This window comes from Panthera pardus, unplaced genomic scaffold (genome assembly GCF_024362965.1).
Source record: "Panthera pardus isolate Hobbes unplaced genomic scaffold, ASM2436296v1 HiC_scaffold_17, whole genome shotgun sequence".
Taxonomy (NCBI): Eukaryota; Metazoa; Chordata; class Mammalia; order Carnivora; family Felidae; genus Panthera; species Panthera pardus.
Window position 1 is genome coordinate 34,779,576 of NW_026526732.1, and position 21,042 is coordinate 34,800,617.

At 41.0% G+C, this 21,042-nt stretch overlaps 1 protein-coding gene across 3 annotated transcripts in view; it reads left to right on the plus strand.

Moving 5' to 3' along the window:
• Positions 1–4,877: 4,877 nt before the first annotated feature.
• ARHGAP18 (Rho GTPase activating protein 18) overlaps positions 4,878–21,042 on the plus strand; it is a 194,820-nt gene continuing 178,655 nt past the window's right edge. For all 3 annotated transcript variants that reach the window (XM_053904497.1, XM_053904498.1, XM_053904499.1), the window contains exon 1: positions 4,878–5,386. In XM_053904497.1, coding sequence (XP_053760472.1) covers positions 4,893–5,386 — 494 coding nt within the window. In that variant the 5' untranslated portion in view covers positions 4,878–4,892. The remainder of the gene's footprint in view (positions 5,387–21,042) is intronic.

The following is a 21,042-nucleotide window of genomic DNA, read 5'->3' on the forward strand; positions in this document are numbered from 1 at the left end:
GCAGATAAGTCCCTTAGGTAAGGAGGAGCCTCTGTTAATAGCTCTCTTCTGGGTACAGGCTCTCGGGTCTTAAGTAAATGTAGGCAATTGATGGGGAAGCAGAGGGCTTTTCTTGCATTTGCTGGGTTTTGATTACTTTTAACTCAAAATAATCGTATTTTTTTTAAGCTTATTTATTTATTTTAAGAGAGAGAGCAAGCAAGCATGCTAGCAAGGAAGGGGCAGAGAGAGAGGGAAAGAGAGAATTCTAAGCAGGCTCTGTGCTATCAGTAATCTCACAGACCCTGAGATCATGAACTAAGCTGAACTCAAGAGTCAGATGCTTAACCAACTGAGCCACTCAGGTGCAGCTTAACTCAAAATAATCTTTATGTCAAAGTGACCCATCTTGGGGTAGCCTGCCCTGGGTCCCCGCAGGGTATTCTTTACAGTTCTCTTTATTCCCTTTTAATAGTTTTCTTTGGAAATACAAAATAATTTTTCATATTAAGCTGTCTCTTTTCAAATTACTGTGAGGTTTTTGTCTCCTTACTGGAACCTGACTTAATAAGCACTATTATTAATTATTATCATCATCATCTTAACCATAAATTGGTTGTCCCTAAATTAACAATGATACATAGAACACTATTTATATGGAGTATAATGATATGCCAATATACCCATATTTACATGTTTTCCCTCTTTGCGTAATAAGGTACACCTTAAGTAATCACTATTTTTCTAACCTCTTTTTCCCACTTAGAGAATCACTTCTAACTTATTTTTATCTGAAAAGTTTACCTGAAAGATCCATTCTCATATCATCTAAAAATGAATGCTGAGGAAATAGTACAAAGTGTAGCATACTAGAGAAATTTATTTTCCTAGTCAAGAAGCATTATAAATTTAACCCAAAAGTTCAGTAATCCACTGGCCTTGAGGATTGAGTTTGTGAAAAATGGGGGTATTAATCAGCCCATACTCAACTTCACTGCCTCATGGACACTGAAGGTTCTGAACAGAACTTCTGTGGGGAGACTCAGAAACCAATAGGAGTTTAGTAGCCAGTGGAGTGAGACCGTTAATTCCTTTTAAAAAATATTAATCATGGAATAGTATTTTATAGCTTCTGGAAGCAAGTTCTCACGGACCTTTGGGGGGGCATTGTCCCTATAGTTTTGTAGGGAGTTATGAATACAGAAGCTTGAGGCCACATATTCTAGAATTCAGCTTGAGTAACACAGTAACATTCAGCTGGGGCCCTACTATGTGAAACGTTTAATGGGACAAAGATGGACCCATTTGCTGCCCTTAAGGAGTTTATAATCTAGTAGAGGCTCATATAGATGACAAATAGAATGCAGGACAAGACCGAATGAGTGATCAATGAGAAGCATGGCAGCCATGGGAAAGTGCCTCCTACCCTCCGCTGCACAAAGCATAGATGACGAAGACCATAGCCCTTGATAGTCGTACAGCATTTTTTGGTGAAACCACACATCCCACAGGCTTCTCCCAGGCAAAAACTGATGGTGGCATTGATACTAAAGCATCTCATTTCTGGGAGAAGCTGGACTCCTCTAATGGACGACTTTGGCTTTAGGATTCATCAACGGGCCTCACTGAACTTTCCTTAGAACTGCACCGCATCCAGCTTCCTTCCTCACTTCTCTCTCCTTCACTCTGGGTCAGACTTGATTATAATCTGAAGGCTCCCAGCCTTACCCAGCTCCCTCCCCCCTTTTCTCCCCAGACATTTTTTTAAATAAAGTTGTCGCACATTTAATCCCAGCTTGGCTCAGCTGCTGGGAGGATCCAAGCTTACACACAAGAGGTACACAGAACATGTATGAAAATATTAATTCTGAACATTCATTTCAGAGAAAAGTATCTTTTAAGCTGGACCTGGAAGGAAGAGTTGGATTTTAGTAGCAGAAAATGCAGGATGAAAGCAGACTGGGCTATGAGAGAGCAAATGACATGATTAGAGCAAGTAGCCCAGCATGGCCAAAATGTAAAATGCATAGCAGAATATAATGGGAAACAAATGTACAAACACAGAGGGGCCAGGAGAAAGTTCTCAAATGCTATGCTAAGAAATTTAGCTATTTCTTAATCACTTTAGCATTTTGAATAGGAAATTGAAATAAAAGCTTATCTCAGACCAGAGGCTTTCGACTGCCAGGAAAACCCAATGTAAAGCGCCTTTAAACAGATTTTATTGGCTCCCATTCCAAGAGGTGAGGTAAGGTAGGCATTTGGGTAGGTGGATTAATTTAATGACATTCACCAAAGACCTGGGTTTTCCATCTGCTTTTCACTTTGTGCAATGTTGGCTTCTTGACAAGGCTGATCTTTTCAAGGTAGAAAGATGGTTCCTCATAGCATTAGGGGCTGGGTGCTTACCTGTTTAAAAAGGAGATATTAGGGACGCCCGGGTGGCTCATTCGGTTGGACGTCCGACTTCGGCTCAGGTTTCGTGGTTGGAGCCCTGCATCGGGCTCTGTGCTGACAGCTCAGGGCCTGGAGCCCGCTTCGGATTCTGTGTCTCCCTCTCTCTGGCCCTCCCCCGCTCACGCTCTGTCTCACTCTCTCTCTCAAAAATAAATAAACATTAAAAAAATAATAATAATAAATAAAAAGGAGAGATTAGTGGATTTCCATAATTCTCACTTATGAGAAAAGAAGAACCTTCCTGATGTCTGTTGCAGACTTGCCTAGGCTCTTCATGAGTTAAAATTGAGTCACATACCCATCCCTTAACCAAAGAATGGTCAAGCTGTGGAAAATTAGACCAATCAGACCAGTCAACATATTATTGAGCCAGATGGACTATTCGATGAATGAATAATCATCATTGGGCATCTGCTAGGAGAAAGTTGGGAGGACTCTCCCAAGGCAAGCAACAAAGTTCACTGTTAACAATAAAGAAATTTTAGGAAGAGACTTGAAACTCCAGGGGCAGTTTGGAAAAAGAAGAGAGAAAGAAAAAAAGAAGAGAGAAAGAAAAAAAGAGAGAAAGAGATGAAAATAGAGGCGCCAGTTGGAAATCTTTTGAGAACCAGATTCACTGCACTATGATGAAGAGCAAAAAGAAAAAAAAAGTGTAGGAGGTTAATAAGGGAGATGATATAAAGAATCTTTGCTACGAAATAAAATGTGTGTGTCCATAGAACCCATGGTAATGGAAGACGTGCCCCTACCTCTATTCCTATTTGGGGTAGAGAAACAGGCCAGACAGCTTGACCCTAGTTATCTGTATTTATCAGGTCTGCACAAACAGGCCTACTTCTTCCTTCCAGCTATGAAATCTTTGATTTAATTGAAAACAATTATTTTTCCTTCTGGAATCACTGCTAGGAAATGTCCCTAAATTAACCCCACCACTTTTGTAATTGACCACTTCAATTAGAAGGACTCCCTACGGTGCCTCAATTGATATGAAAACATATGAAAACCAGTGCTTGTGCAAACCTATACAGTTGTATAGATGCAAAAGCCAGCATTGTCTCAGGTCTTAAAGAATTCACAGCTGGTGGTAGTTGAGGCACGATTTAGCAATTCAGAAAGTATGGTTAAAAGAGTATGCACTGGTGAGGCCCAGCAGAGGGGAGCCAGGAAAGGTTCTGGACGCCAGAGGCACTCATAGCCACAAGAGTCTTAACTGGAGAATAGAAGGTCAGGGGATGGAAAATCCGGGGAGGAGAGAGAGGATTTTCCTGCTTATGTGGTTGGATCAATGGGCCAAGGCAACACCTGGCTGAGGATTCAAGAAACACCGGACTCCCAGCTCACTCATGTTTTCTGTATGGATTTTCACAGGCCAGCTTTCAGCCATGAATGCCTCTTGGATTCACCCTTCACAGACTTGGCAGAAATGACTGGCTAGATGTTTTTCAAAACAATCTTGTTATCTGCAAGCCATGTAGTCGGTGTCCCTGGTTTCAACAGTAGCAGAGAGAACATGCCCTGAGTTTGGCTCAGATTGCCAAAGAGTAACTTAGAGGGCTGGAAAGAAAGAGGGACACACACACAAAACAACAACACGAAAATGAAAATCATATTTAAAAAACAATTTGCTTATGCATTGGACACCTATATGACAAAAATTTAGTGTACTCCTATTTTCAAATACTTGGCTAGCCTAAAACACAAAGCTGATAAGGTCAAGAGTTCATATCAAATTCAAGAACTTCAACCTTCCCGTGTTATTTACAGATTTTACAGATTATCTAACCCACAATTCATTCTCACTCCAGCATTTATGGAGCACTTGTCATTTACCAAGCCCTGATAAAAGATTTGGGATTACAGTCGTGAATAAACAACATTCCCTGCTGAATCTTGCCATCGGAAAGATTTAAACATCAAAATGTAAGTTATTATAATATAAATTAACGTTTAAATCTCAAAAATTTCACACTTTATAAAATACGTTTAACTAAAAGTCATTGTCTTTAGGCAGATTTCACTTATGTAGATATCAACGGATTGATCATGACATTGCTTAGACTTTCAAATATAGGCAATTCCATACCGAATCTTGAGTGCTAGTAACTTTCTAGGATTAGCATCCTTTCGCAGCTTACACTACATACTTGACCCCGCAGACAACTTAATTGTGCAGGGAGTGTTAAAGACTAAACAACAATCGATAGCTTCCAAACATCTCTATCAACCTATCAATAATATTTGTTCACTGCAATGCAATGCATCGTCTCGGCTTCTTTCTTCTCTTCTTTTTCTTTTTTGGTTGGGGGGCGGGGGAGGGTATCGGGAGGTCATCTCCACGCTCAAAAAATCACCTCCACTGGATCTGACCCTCCGCACGCTTCTCCATTCTACCCCTTTTCTCAAATGAAGAGAAGTCACCGGTCGGAAGGCCCTCGTGGAGCCGAGGGAAGCCGAGCATGCTCAGTAGCTGGGGCCGCTTCCGGAGCTCCCCGCGAGCTTGGGCTTGCACTAGGCTCCGGGAAGCGCCGGGCTGTGCCGCAGCTGGTCCTCGTTCCTGGAAAGCTCCGCTCCGCCCTGTAACGTGCGGCTTTAGGATCGTCAGCTGTGGCCGCGCAGCCCTGGGCTCCCCGGGAGGCACTCCGCCTGCTCCGCGCCGGGCTCGTGCTCAGCCGCCCGGTGTGCACGCTTCTGCCGGGTGCTTCTGGCAGCTGCCGGATGATGGAGCAGAAATGACAGGCTTGTGGGTAACCGTGAAGGGAGAGCGAGAGCCACTTGCCTTCGGAGCCAGAGAGAGGAGGTGTGTCACGGGAGGAAGGGCCCTGGGAAGATTCTCGCAGCGGCTCCAACCTTCGCTTCCTTCTTCACTTCTTGCCGCTCTGGCATTCCCGGCTCTTGACCTGGGAAGGATGGTTACGGTAGTCACGAAGCTGGTGCACCGCTTTCACTTCAGGTAAAGAAAACCCCATTTGCATGCTTTTCTCTTTTCCGTGCTTTTGCTAGCTCTGAAATCCACAGCTAGGAAAGATCTTGTAATTATTAGCTTTGTTCTCACACTGCAAGTTTGCTTTTAACGAAGACTGAGAAACAGGACTTTCTGTGTGATTTTAAAAAGCCTTTCAGGAGGACGTTGAAATAAGAATTGGTGTTCTTTATTACCTCTGTTATTCTTAACTGTGACCCTGACTTGCTTGGTAAAATTTAGGTCTCTATTTACAAGATGAGGTTTAAAAAAAAAAAAAAAAGATTCTTTGCATATTCTAGGGAAAGGTACTTTATGCCATATAGGCAAATGGATATAATTGGCAGCTTTTTCAAAATGATTATGATTTCACTTACGGCCAAGGGAGAATAATATTAAAATTCACCACAACCTTGCTCAGCATTGAACTTCAGCTGACTAGAAAGGAAACATTCATACTATAGTTATCTGGTTATTTGTAAAAACAAATGTTCAGGTTTACTCCTGAGAAATCAACAGAACAGGAGTCCACAAATTTAAAGAAAAATAAAAAAAAATTAACACCCTTCATATCCTGTGGGTATTGATCAGGCTAACTTCTTCACAGAGGCATCAGTTATAAAGTAAAGAAACACATAAATTAACTTTGCGGCTGCAAATGAATTATTTTTGATGAAAACTGGACTCACCATCTTCAGATGGATCTTCATCTAAAAGAAAAAAGAGGCTTTCAGAACATAAACAGATTCAATTACTATTAATTCTGCTGGAGGTTTTGAGAGAAGGGATCACTTTTCCAAGTAAACCCCAACTTAATAAGCAATAGTAGGTCTATAAGTATTCCCTAACGTTTAGTGGTTGTAATCAAACGGGGCAGAAAAATATTTTCTTGTCTGATATTAGATTTCTTTATTTCCTCTTTAAAGATAAGTTTATTAGTAACAATTCATTTAAAACAGCATATTATTTCTCTAAGACAGCATAGGACTTTTTTCTTATCAAAACTGAAACAAAAAAAAAAATACACACCTTGCAGCGATCGAGGAAAAAATAGACAAGGAAATACTTCATGTGAATACTTGACTGAAAAAAAGTTAAAATTCCAGGACAGATTATTGCTAAGGCCTTCTTTTTATTTTCTTTCTTTATTTTGGGAGGGTTTGATGTTTAGTCATTAATTTGTACATTCCAGTATGATTAACATAGTGTTATATTAGTTTCAGGTGTACAGTATAATGACTCAACACTTCTATACATCGGTTGGTCATCACAATAAGTGAACTCTTCATCCCCTTCACCTATTTCACCCATCCCCCCTGCCCCCCCCCCCCAAAGGCTTCTCTTTAATGTAATAGGTGTTGTGATGCATTCCCTTGGGGATCCATTAACGATGAACAAGTGAACGGCATCTAGTAAGAAAGGGTGAGGGATCAAGTTTGCCCAAAGGTAAAAATTCCTATTTCTAGTGTATTTTGCAGGGACTAGAACCAACAGTCTTGAGTTCAGCAGGCTTTGTTCTACAGAAGGGACAAAGTTCTTTAAAGTTGGATTACTAGCCTGGGAACTGGGAGAAATCCATTCCTTTCCTCCCTTTTCTGGTGTAAATATCCTGGCTCTTTACATTCAGAGCACCCCAAGTTCTGAACTCTCAGCTGATCTGTGGCAAGACAAAAGCTGCCTTTCCACCCCCCCCCCCCCCCCCCGGGGCTCAGAGGTTAATAGTCTGGCCTCTGACCTTTACCTGTTCACCCTAGCTGACACCAACCCAGGTGTCCCTCAATGGAATTAACATAAGAAGCACCCAAAGACCCAGAATTTTACTGAGAAAAACCGTCTTCTGAGGCCTGCCTCTGCTTCTTGTTCTTGAACTCTTCCTGTGGAATGGTTTCTTTTTTTTTTTTTTTTTTAAGATGTTATTTTTAATCTCTTCACCTAACGGGAGCTCGAACTCACAGCCGCGAGATCAAGAGTCCGCACGCTCTACTGACTGAGCCCACCAGAGGCTCTTGGAATGGTTTCTGAGAGGTGCTTTTTTTTTTCTTAGCTAATTAGTAGTGATCATTTCTGTTCTAGTTGGACGTAGAATTTGTTCTAATATTAAGAGCTGCTGTCAGCAATCACCCAGAATGGTGTCTTAATTATCAGTTGGAAGAAGAAAACAGGAGAAAAAGTTATCGCATATGTGGATGTTAGGTAGTAGGTAGCCCTTCTGTTTCCTTCTCCTTCTCCTCTCCCCCAGTATCCACTTATGACACATGATGAGTCCAGTGAAAGTCATGTTTCCCGTTTGAGGAGGTGAGAACGGGGGTGAGGCCATCTCATCCTTTCATGTCCATCACTAACTTGTACCCGCTGTTATTGTTAAGTGTCTCTTCCGTATCAGACAGAAAATTGGTGAGATGTCACAAACTCCCTTATAGTTTGTGAAGCAAACACTTGAAATATAGAGAATTTCATTTTTCCTCTTAATCAAATAGTATTAGAAGTTCAGTCCTAATATGTATGTATTTCCTGTCTTTTGCTTCATTAAAGAAGAGCTTATGTCTGCTTCTTTGTTTCTGCCACTGTTTTGGAGATAGGCTCAAGTAGCATTTAAGATTTGAACCCAGTTCAGCTGCAGTATGTTTAGACGAGGATAAATCCCACATATTTTCAATAGAGGAGCCACATAATCAGAGATGTTTTCATTTTAATAATTGTATAGAACTTTCTCAGCTGTCCTTCTCATCAGATTTTTTTGTAGCAGTCTAAAAAGAGCTAATCAACTCTCTTTGTATAGCATGAAAGGTGTTAGTCTTAGTCACTGATTGCTTTTGATTTAATAATTGAGTTTTTCATTATTTAGGACAACTCTTAGCTTTGGTTTTAGCAATTCAAGCAAAGGATAACTGTAACCGTACAGAACTAGAAATACTCGAGTATTAACTGGAGTCTAGGCAAGAAGCCAGACATCAGACTAGCTCCAGAGTTGATATATTTATGTCCAGAATTCCAGGGATTCTGGGTCTTCTTCAAGGGCATAGTCAGCTTTTACTCCAACCAGCAACTTTCAGATTGTCACTGCTAGGAATTTAACTTGGGAATACAAACCCATCCTCAGGTTTGAGGATAAGCCCCGTGTTGTTTTTCTGTGACCTTGTTTTCTGCTGAATACCTCAGCAATGGGAGGATAAGAGAACAAATCAAGGTTGAATCTGAATCTCTGCATGGTTTGAAACATACCAGTGTGTATTTTCCACTCCCTCCTCCATCTTTAATTTTCTCATATTATTTGTGTTTGAATGTCTTGGTTATATGACATGTAAAAAAAAAAAAAAAGTAAGCTGTTGTAGGATTAACCTGGTGAATCTCTAGGAGACCTTCAGTTCCAAGCAGTCCTTCAGTAAGAGCATGCAAAGGAACAACCCTCATTAAATTCCCATTTTCTGCTTCTACTTCAGTATATCACACAGTCTGGTAATGGTGATGTCCTCGTGTGCTGCGAAAGAACACGCACCGTCTTTATCACTTCCTCAAACACAACATAAAATAAACTTGAAGGCAACATTCAGGTAAAATCTTGCCAGCCGATCACCCCCACCACCTGCCAAAAGTTCCATTGTGCATCTGTATGACAAGCTCTGTTGTGATCCTCAGGATGGACCTTTGAAATAAGGTTCCTGCTCTCAAGGGGCTTATAGCATGGGAGAGATTGGTGGTTCAAATGGGGAAGGAGCCCATGAGTGAAATAACAGCAGGTCCTTGTAAGTGTTGTGAACAGCAGACCAAGAAATTGTATGGAGTGTGACTTCTGGTGGGGCACTCAGGGAAGCCCTCTCTCTGAAGAGGTAACATTTGATCTGGGATCAGTATGAAATTGAAGTCTGGGGACCTGTTCCTGGTTGCTTGGTTTGTTCTAGAGGCAGATATAAAGCAGTGTGGCTGGGTGGAGAAGGTTGGGGGGGGGGTGGGTTGGGTAGGGATTTAGAGACCAGTGTAGGGGGAGGGGTAAATTAGGAGATAAGATCAGAGAGACAGGCCAGGCCCTGTTCTTTGGGTCTTGTAGAGACTGAATTATTTATTTATTTAGATAGAGGATGTATGGACAGGCCCAAGAACAAGAGCACGGGGAAGGGCAGAGGGAGAGAGAGAATCTCAAGCAGGCTCTCCATTCAGACTCTGCCTAGAGCCTGCCTGGAGGCCAGATCCCATGACCTGAGCTCCACTGACTGTGCCACCCAGGTGCTCTGAGACTAAATTTTTTAAATGCAATGAACCTACTGGAGCACTTTACGGTTTAAAGGAGCATCGTGGCTGCTCAATGGAGAAGGCACCATAGGACCAGAGAGAAAGCTGGGAGATGTGTTGCAGACAGAAGATGTCTCTAACTTGAACTAAGGAGGTGTGGAGGCTGTGGAAGCTGGCATGTATAGACTTTCTTCAAATTATATTTCATTTCTTATTACAGAAGTAATATATTTCTGTTACAGAAAACCTATACCATTGATAAGTCCCCAAAGATATTGAATCCTAATCCTACCACCTAGACGTAATCACTGTAATATTTTTGGTATCTGTCTTATAGAAAACTTAGAAAATACAGGGACCTCTTCCCCAAAGACATGAAATATGCCACAATCTTACCATTCAATTTTACGTATAATATTTTTGTTATCTATCGTGTGAATCCTTCTTGAAGCCAGCATATTATTTTTAGGAAGCTAGTTTATTCTGGATGTTCTGATAAAACCTCTTTTGCCTTAAATAAACTAGAAAATGTCTTCCCTAAGTCTGGTTGACAAAATTAGTTTATGTGCCATAGAATCACTCCCTTCTTTATTCATTAAATATTTTACTGTACCCCAGACACTGGGACTCAGTGATCTGTGGTGAATGCTGTCTTCATAAACCATCCCTTCCTATATCCCACATCAATACCACAGACATTCCTTGGGGTTAGGAAAGCCGAATTTGACCTTTTGACCTTAGATGTAAATTGTGCCATTCGCTGTCCCCGCTTTTGAGAAAACATGGGCACTAGAACTCTTTGGCTGTTTCTGGTATCTTTTCACTCAAGGTAGCCCAGTAAGAAACTAAGCTTGTAGGGCTGGTCTGCCCTGGCCTGAACGAAGGGTTATTTGGAGCGGAGAGGACCAAAGATTTATTTTTTTTCTAGGTTTTTGCTCCGAGGCCTTCACCTTCCAGAGGTACTTATTGGTAAGGGAGAAATCGGGCGCTTCCTAAAAATGTGACCATTTCACCTCTTACTCTGGGTTCAAAATGCATTACATTTTACAGGTGTGTCCTCTCTTGATTACTGTTAAAAATTTTAGCATTATGGGGCAGCTGGGTGGCTCAGCTGGTTGAGTGTGTGACCGGCTCAGGTCATGATCTCAGGGTTTTGGGGTTCGAGCCTGCATCAGGCTCTGTGCTGACCGGTCGCTCAGAGCCTGGAGCCTGGATTCTGTGTGTGTGTCTCTCTCTGTCCCTCCTCCGTTCACACTCTGTCTCTCTCTGGAAATAAATAAATAAAACATTAAATGTATTACCAGTTTGCACTGTTCTCAAGCTTTCAGAGTGGTTTCATATAAGCTACTCTATTAAACATTTGAGACTGTATCTTTCCCCAACTGTCTGAAGTTCAACTTATTCACAACAGAATAGGGTCTGTCTTTGTATTCCAAACTTGCTTGCTTCTCCTGCTTTATCCCCTGACTCAGGTAAGAGTCTTAACTGTTGTTGGTTTTTTTGTTTGTTTTGAGAGAGAGAGAGAGAGAGAGAGAGAGAGAGAGAGAGAATATCCCAAGCAGGCTCCATGCTATCAACACAGAGCTCCATTGTAGGGCTCGATCTCCATGAACCATGAGATCATGACCTGAGCCTAAATCAAAAAAGCTTAACAGACTGAGCCATCCAGATGCCCCAAGAGTCTTACCTGTTCTGAAGTCTCCTAAATGAGAAAGGGGAGAACCTTACCTTAGCTTTTTCTTCCTTATCTAATTAGGAAAGAATATCCATGCAAGTTCAGAAAAGCCTCTCAATTTTTTTTCTCCCATCTATTCTACTGGTCACTGTTTAGGTTCAGTCAACTTCTTTCATCGGGTCTGTTAAGCATCCTCCTGCAATACTTCTCTATTTGGGCTACAGCCAGAGTGATCTATTGGGGCTTTTTAAGTGTTTGATCATGACCGTTTCCGGGTTGTAGGATACAATGCCATATGTTTGGATAATCTCTGAATTTCTCAGATGTAAGGTACATCTCCTTTGCCTTCATTTTTCATTCCCCCCCCCGACTTTATTTTTCTCACTGTTTCACCCTATGGTCCAGCTTTGTTGATCTTTGTTTCCTGAAAGTGTTAATCTTGAACTTTATGCCTCTACACCTGCTGTTTTCTCTACCTGGAATATCTTTCTCCTTGTTCTCCAAGTGGCATAGTCTTATTCATTCCTGGAGATCCAGATCTAGTGTTATTTATTTCTTAGCTTCTTCAGGGAGTGCCAGTCATCCCTTCTATATTTCCAGAACAGTTTGATCCATTTGAAAGCATTTTTTTAGTGACCACTCAAATAATGACAACTTATTCTTTTCATGGCATTGTACACTATTTATTATGTGCCTTCCATGTGCCTCATACTGTATTAATTCCTGAAGATACAAGGATGAATAAAATATAGACTTGCCCTCTATGAATGTACAGCCTAAACAGAAAGAACCCTACAAAGAGAGAAGCCATGATGGGCTGTTTGGGGTCATTGTTACTGTTGTTACAGAGTTTGGCCTGTCTTTGGACCAGGCTTCTTTCCTCAGCCCTATGGGCTCTCTTAAGCAATTAGTTTGCTTAATCCTGAAACCATGAGCTGAGGTCCATGAATTAATGGGTCAGTTGGTATAATTTATTGGAATAAAACCATCATGATCGGAACAACAGTATAGTATCAGATGTCTCACTGATGTTATTTTTACATTCTAATATCCCTCTACTGATAATCCTATCATATCTTTTTTCACTCTATGCATTGGGAATATTTTTTTTTAATGGGCTTTTCTTTTTATCATTTAAAAACATTTTTTAAAATGTTTATTTTAGAGAGAGACAGAGACAGAGTACAAGCAGGGGAGAGAGAGACACATAGAATCTGAAGCAGGCTTCGGGCTCTGAGCTGTCAGCACAGAGCCCGACGCGGGGTTTGAACTCGTGAACTGCAAGATCGTGAGCCAGTCAGACGATCAGCTGACTGAGCCACTCAGGTGCCCCTCTTTTTATCACTTTTAAATTCAAGACAACACTGAGAAGGTTGTTATAGACATTTCTCCTGTACTCCCTGCCCCCACACATGCACAGCCTCCCCCTTTATCAGCATCCCTCACCAGAGAAGTAAATTTATTACAGTTGTTGAACCTAACACTGACACATCGTCATCACCCAGAGTCCGTAGTTTACTTTAGGGTTCACTCTTAGTTTTGTATGTTCTGTGGGTTTGGACAAATACATAATGCATCTATCCCCCATTATAGTATCATACGGAGTAGTTTTACTTCCCTCAAAATCCTCTATGTGTGCTCTATTAATTTATCTACCTTCTCCCCTAACCCCTGACAACACTGATCTTTTTACTGTCTCCATTGTGCTGCCTTTTCCAGAATGTCTTAGAGTTAGAATCCCACAGTGTGTAGTCTTTTCAGATTGGCTTCATTCATTTAGTAACATGCATTTGTTTTCCCTTTGCCTTTTCATGACATAATAGCTCATTCTTTGGAATGCTGAATAACATTTCATTGTCTGGCTGTATCACAGTGCATTGTTTCTAATTTTCATTTTTTCTTCTGTCGGACTTGGGTTTATGGGGGTAGGGCTTTGATGTTTGGTTCCAGACACATGGAATGCACTAACTCTGTGAATAAGTCCTAAGGGAATAAATGAGACACAATGCTTTTTCTTTTTCTTCTTTATAGTTTGCTGTCCTTCACCTGGAAGCAGCTTCCAGGCTGGATAAGTTTGTGCTCATGGGAGAATGTACATTCATGGGTTGGGATGGCATGTTTCATTCCTCTCCCCAGCCCTCCCCAACTAGTCTGCCATTGGTTCTTAAACTCCGAGGTCAGCAAACTATAGCCCTTGGGCCAAATTTGGCCTGACACCTGTTTTTGTAAATAAAGTTTCATTGGAACACAGCCACACCCATCATTTATGCATTGTAAATGGCAGAGTTGGGTGGCCATGACAGAGACCATATGGCCTGCTGGACTGAAAACATTGACTCTCTGGGCCTTTATAGCAACCGTTTGCTGACCTCTGTCCTAATCCAGGGAAGGAGCCAGAGACTGAGCTCAAGGTGGCCAAAGTGATGGCTTACAGAAACGTGTCCAAAGTAGCAGCTGTTAGGTCCTTTCAGGGAGAAATAAATTTCTAAGGTTTATTTTGATTTGTGTGTTGAATACAGAAACTATAAAAGAAAATCTGGTGAAAGGTCTGGTTGCTTTGTTTTGGTAATTACAAGACAAATGAATTTGACCTAACTCATTTTTGAATTAAACAGCTATTCTCGAACTTTAACACAAATCAGAATCACCTGGAGGGCTCGTTAAAGTGCAGCCTGCTGCCCCTCCTCCACTGAGGTTCGAATTTGGTGGGTCTGCGGGGTGTTCCAGAAGCTGCAATCCAAACAGCTTCCCAGATTTTGCTCCTGATGCTGGTCTGGGGGCCACACTTTGAGAACCATTAGTTTAGAACGATGGCTCTGAGACTTGGCTGTGTCTCAGCATCACCTCGTAAGTTTAAAAACAATTTATTAAAAAAAAAAAATGCTTGGGTCTTGCCCTAGACTTGCCAAGTCAGAATCCCCAGCATTGGTCTGTAACTTAAAAAGAATGATTCTGAAGAAAACTCACTTAGTTGTCATGCTTTTGAAACTATCATATGGGCTTTGCTGAGTGAGGTATGTAGAAGATGTTTTGACTAATAAGTTTGAAATAATCATTAGATACAGATTGCATTACATTCTCGGTTTTCAGGAAAACTCTAAGCTGGAATCTTGTTCAGTGCACGTATGTTACATTTCTCAGCGGACTTCAAAAAAACAAAAAAAACCAAAAAACAAAAAACAGTCCAAAAAGTACACTGTGTTCAATTTGGCGGAAATTTTTTTCTTTAGCAAACTTGACATGTTAGTTTGTACACTTTTTACCCCACTGTGTAAAATTAATTTGAAATCCGTCCTTGATGAGTTCCCTTTCTTCTTTTCTTGAAAGTGAGGTTTCCTTTTGAACAGCATGAATAGCTCCTATTCCATCCCCCTTCCATGGTTTCACGATAGCAAGTTTAAATGTACGAGTGCCTGCCAGAAGAGAGGTCTTCTTGCCTGGTTCTTCCTCCCTGCGTGCAGGGAGAAGACATTCCTTAACGTGGGTAGGTGTTTTTAAAGCAATACAAGGCCCTGTTGCTCTGTATGTGCTTTTGCTTGGAGAACTTGTCTCCTTTCTTCCATAATTTCAGCAGGCTATAAAGCTGTTCATTTTAATTTTGTTGATTGCTATTTGTAATGTTCTGAAGCTGAGTATTCTGTCAGAATGCAAATAAGGCAAAGCAACCGTGAAATAGTAAATGTAGAAGAACCAAATCGTTGGCACTTTGGCAGCTAATGTAGTAACCTCAACCATCATTAGCTACACAAAGAACTCTTACGCTCTGTGTTTATGAAGGGCAAGCATTTTGGTCATGTTTTGGTCTGTACTTCCCGTCCCACCCCCCACCCCCAACCTTGGCCTTCAAAGGATAGGAATAAATACCAACATTTGGGTTTATAGACCCCCAGACCCATAAACAAAACAGTCATCGATGTCTTAAACTACATAATTCTACATTATGAAATCATGAGGATTGCTAACATGAAAATGTCAGAACATGAGTTTGACAAATGGTTTAAGAAGAATAATGTTCTAAAGTATGGAAGAGCTCATTTATTTAGTGCATTTGGATTAATTCAAGTTTCAAGCTGACTGTCTTGAGTGAAAATTTTCACATGTATTTGTTTATTTATTTATTTATTTATTGCATTTCCTTAGAAGATTAGAAAGGATATTAGCAAGCTATTGTAAGTTAAGTAGAAATGAAGACTCCTTTCCTTTTCATGAACTCATGGATATACCTTGCTTATGCCTCTGTCATCTCTACAAAGAAGGGCTTTTATTCCTAAGGATTAATTTTTACACCTTCTAGAAAGCAGTAGCACCCAGGAAACCCCCAAAGTAATGGAGAACAGTAATTCATCATTCTGGGATTGTTATTATTTTAAGCTCCTTCGTTGGCAGTGTTAGGACTGGTTATTCAACTAGAAGAATCAATTGAAATGGAGACACTTTCTTAATGATCAGTATCTTTTGGTTACCTTGTCACTTTTTGCCTGTTTGAACTTCATTTCTCAGGTGGGAATGTTCTAAATTACTCCCTTATACACGGGCAAGCCCAGTGTCCCAGGCATAGCTGCGGGCTCTCCTTCTTTTGAGAGCAAAAACGAAGTACTTCCTGTTGGTTTTTGCATTGCTCTTATGAATGCTCTTTTTAGGTCCGTGGGTTTCCAAAGTGAATATGTTTTGCCCATGTTCAGATGGGACCTATGCTGGGTTTAATGCTCTTCTGTCACTGTCTTGAAATGCTTAATACTTTTTGAACCAGGGGCCCTGCATTTTCATTTTGTACCAGACCCCATAGGACTGTCATCAGTCCTGCCCTCAGGAACTACAATCTTACTCATTTTTAGTTCCCTACAGATTTGTAGCATGGTGCCTGACTCACAGATGAGTGAATGAATGAGAGCTCCTGTTCTGAGAGCAAAATGACATAGTTATTGTTGCTTTTTGAATCGCTCGTAGGCGTGTGGTTTAGGTCAGTTAGTGGGTTCCCAAAATGAATATTCTTCAGATACAGTGAAGTGGATGCTTGAGTGGTTGGGTAAAAGTAGCAGTAGTGAGCAAAGTTTTAAAGAATACAGTTTCTCTCTCTTCACTTCAGTTTTCCTGAATCAAAATTTTCTGAGACTAAAGATTAGGAATCTGTGACTTAAAAAGCTCCTTAGGTACTCTTGTGCCTGTGCATGGACTATGGTCTTCTCCCATCGAGCTCTGGAAGGTCTGTAGATCTGTTCTGCCATGGATGTGGGTTTCTGGTTTGTCTAGGTTGTCAAAATAAAAAAGGGCCTGATTCAAGTGACATCAAGTGAAATTTAGGAGACAACAGGGCATAGCCAGGCTAAGAATTAGTACCTAGTACCACACACCCAGGTCCCTAATGATACTTAATGATAACCAACAAGGCTACCATTTGTCTGATTGTTTATGCCTTCATTGGAGGGGATCTGATACTTTGTGCAGCTTATGCTCACCAACTCCCAAAGCAAGAGGTGAAGCTTGGCCTTATAAACCATGCCATAGCATAAAGTGCCTGTAGTCACTGCCCTCTCCTTGGGCTTAGCAACATGAGATCTACTTCCAAGTGGAAGTAACTAGAGGGCAGTGGAGTACGGAGAGGCCTAATGGTCAGCCTAGTGCCTTTGTGTGCGATTTGGTTGTGGGACCTTCTACTACAGATGTGAGGGGGCTCGGGGTGGAACAGAGAAGGTCTAAAGGTAGCTGTGGATTGGATGTAGGCTGTCTATTGGATATAGGCTTGTCATTTAGAAAGCAGTTATTCAGTGTGGGAGTATATCTTACCCAAGTCATATGTAAGAATGGTGGAGATTATATGTATCCCTTAATGAAAGATGGTGCTTCTAAGATGCAAGTCTGTCAACCCATAAAGAACTTTGTAACTCTAAACATGGTGGAAATGAACAAAGTTCAGGTTGCTGAATGAGAGCATCTAGTCTATAAGAAACACCTCAGAAAGAAGTTTCCAGAGGAGAGGTGGAACCATCTGGAAGTGTCTTTTGACCGGAAGGAAAGCTGTGTCCCTCATGTGTAAGTGTCCTCAGAGCTCAGGAGCTAACAGCTCACCACTAAATCATTCCTGGCTGTTCTTGGCTATGAAGAGTTTTCAGATTAAGACATACTTGTTAACCAAGGCAGGAGATTGCTTCTAGGGGGTGGAGCTATAGAAAGGACAACAACTGGGGCCCCTGGGTGACTCTGTCAGTTGAGCATCTGACTCTTGATTTTAGTTCAGGTCACGATCTCATGATGTGTGGGATCGGACCCTGCATCAGGCTCGGTGCTGAGCATGGAGCCTGCTTGGGATTCCCTCTCCCTCACTCCCTGTCTCCTTCCCTCCCCCCGCGCCCAGTCTCTGTCTCTCTCCCCCTTCCCCTCCCCCCTCTCCCCCTCCCTCCTTCCCCCTCTGTCCCTCCCCCACTCATGCACACGCATGCAGCGTGCTCTCTCAAAATAAATAAACATTTTTAAAAACACACCTAACAGCAAAGGGTTAGGGATAAGAAAAATATTTAGAAGCAGAAGGTCATTGTTTAACCACTTGCTTGATTTCGTTCATTACTCAGTAACTATGTTTTGATCATCTTTAATGTGTCAGGCACTAGTAGGCACCAGGATACAGGAGTGAGAAGACAGGATAATTCCTGACTGGGGGTGGGGAACCTGAATTTTGATGGGAAAGAGGCACAATGAATGAACATGTCAGGGTTATGAGTGCTGTGAAGAGGTTGCAAACAGCATTCTATGACAGATAATAGAGCTCACAGTGGTTGCTCAGGGATGGGGAGGAGTCTTCTTCCTTTATATAAATATGATTGCTACAGTAACATGTTAATTTGTCATAGGCTCAGTTCCCTTCTCTTGGAAACCACCACCAATTTCACATGTTTGGCCAGGCCATTGAACAGAGGTTGCTGTATAGGCTGATTTCTGGGGGATGAGAGTGAGTTTGGCACTGTCTATAGTTGCATCAGTACTATCATAGCAAGTAGCCCCTTTCCAGTTATTGAATATGTATTCACTGAGTGTTAAAGAGTGTATGGTTTCAGGGCTCCTGGCTGGCTCAATAGGTAGAGCGTGTGACTCTTGATCTTGGGGTTGTGAGTTCAAGCCTCACGTTGGGTGTAGAGCGTCCTTAAAAAGAGAATGCAGGGGTGCCTGGGTGGCTCAGTTGGTTAAGCGGCCGACTTTGGCTCAGGTCATGATCTCGCGGTCCGTGAGTTTGAGCCCCGTGTCTGGGCTCTGTGCTGACAGCTCAGAGCCTGGAGCCTGTTTCGGATTCTGTGTCTCCCTCTCTCTGACCCTCCCCCGTTCATGCTTTGTCTCTCTCTGTCTCAAAAATAAACGTTAAAAAAAAAAAAAAGAATGTAAAGTTTCACTAATAAATATTGCTTTCTTTTTATTATAAATGTTTGGCTGACTTGACAAAAGTAAAAACAAAATGGCCACAGGTAATGTTTTCTTCTGCTAATGTTCAGGTTGACTTGTGGCAGATTTCCCCATTGTTTTGTGTTTACCTAAATAAAGAAATTGAGATTGGCTGATGAGTAAACAATTGAAGAGGTGACATTGTTAACATTAAATATTTAAATATTATAAAATAAGAATATGTGGGGTAAGTCAACCATCAAGTTTTAGGATATTATGTATTAGGATATTATATATATATATAAATTTTATATATATATAATTTTTTTATTCATTTATTTTGAAGGGGGAAGCAAGTGGGGGAGGAGCATAGAGAGAAAGGGAGAGAGAGAATTCCAAGCAGGCTCTGTGCTGTCAGTGCAGAACCCTATTTGGGGGCTTGATCCCAGTGAACTGTGAGATCATGACTTGAGCCAAAATCAAGAGTCGGACACTTAATTGACTGAGCCGCGCTGATTCCCCTGTATTTTCCTGACAGATGTAATACATTGTAGATTTTAACAAGTTAGACCATGTGGGATGATTGGTGTTTTTTTAATTCTAGGCTTGTAGAAAATCTGTGCATTATTAAAATGACCAAGTACAGAGTTAATATGCTATATGCATAAGAACAGATATCCTTATACCTTTTGAATTCTGAATGAGATAATACCAAATTTAAACTGTTGTTTTACTGATAAAGATAATTTATAACTTTTAGAGCAGCAATTAGAGAATGCAACAGAAATATGAGTAGGGATGCCAGGGTGGCTCAGTTGGTTAAGTGTGGGATTCTTGATTTCAGCTCAGGTCATGATCTCAGAGTTCCTGAGATCAAGCCCCACATTGGGCTCCATGCTGACAGAATGGAGCCTGTTTAGGATAGTCTGTCTCTTTGTCTCTCTTACTCACTCTCTCTCTCTCTCTCTCTCTCTCTCTCTCTCTCTCTGCCTCTCTCCCGCTCTCTGTCTCTCTATCTCTCCCCCATCAAATAAATAAATTTAAAAGAAAAAATCATGAGTGGATGTATTTTTAAATTTTAAATGAATAAATTTCTAGATTTACCAGCCAGATTTATAAAGTAAAAATATTGGCTTTAAATTCTAGTATTTTCAGGATCTTGGATGTAATCACTCTCATTTTATATGTAAGGAAAATAGCTTCTGTAGAGAAACTAAACAATTTGCTTTAAGATCTGGAGATTATTTCACTTTGAAGTACTTGCAGGGAGTGGTTTCAACCATTTTAGTGGAAAGGCTGTTTTACATACTAAACATTCCTGGATTGGGATTCTGGTTGTCTTTTTTTTTTTTTTTTTTTGTCTTGTTTTTCATACATACTAGCTCTGTAAACGTGTGTAAATTACTTAATTTCTCTAAGGCTTTAGTTCCTCATCAGTGCAGTCTGGAAAATGGTTATGCCCTTCCCCCTGAAAGCGTGGTCCCAGGGATTAAGTGAGAAAAGAACCACGAGCACTTAGTGTGGTATTGAGCAGAGAGAAAGAAATCAGGGAAAATTATTGTGAAACTAAAATCCTTCTATCAAACAGATCTTTGTTTTGACATTTTTGAGAAGACATTTAAGAAGATGACATTTTTAAACGTTATAAATTAGAAACCCCTAAAATATAGAACTTTTCCTACTTATTTCAGATGAAGGAAATCAACCTCTCTACTGTAGGAATCTCTTTCTTGAGAATTTAGGTTTAGTTCAATATCAGTTCTACAACAATTATTAGCACTTGTACCAAGTAAATGACTTGTTTTGTTTCGCTTTAAGTTGCCGCTTTAGACTTAACAGAAATTCTTAACAGAAATTCTATAGTATTTGCTGTGTGCCTGGTACATGTGGCAACACATTTAATCCTCGCAAAAAGCCAATGTGCTAGGTATGATCATCATCCCTATATGACAGATGTTGAAACCTCACTGCAGAGAGGTCAAGGGGAAAGTCTGAGGTCATGTGGCTGATAGGCGAGGGTGGTGTGAGATCTACCTGAGCACTAGATCCCCTTCTTACTCGTTACACCATACTGAGTACACCCCAGGAGGAGGATTGCTAGTAGAGAGGAAGGATACTCCAGTTACTGTACAGATCCTTGTTTGATTTGCCCAGATGGGTGCTGAGCCAACCAAATACTGGCTTCTGAGAACCCCGTTTTATAGGGATACTCCTACCATATTAAAAATGGCTGCCACTAATGGACTACTCCCATGAATCATAGACTCTACTAGAGCCTTCACCTGTTTTTCTTTCTCCATAATAGCTCTCTGAGATAGATATGATGGTGATGGTGATGGGTAGGATGATGTACATTTTACAGATGATGGAACTGAGT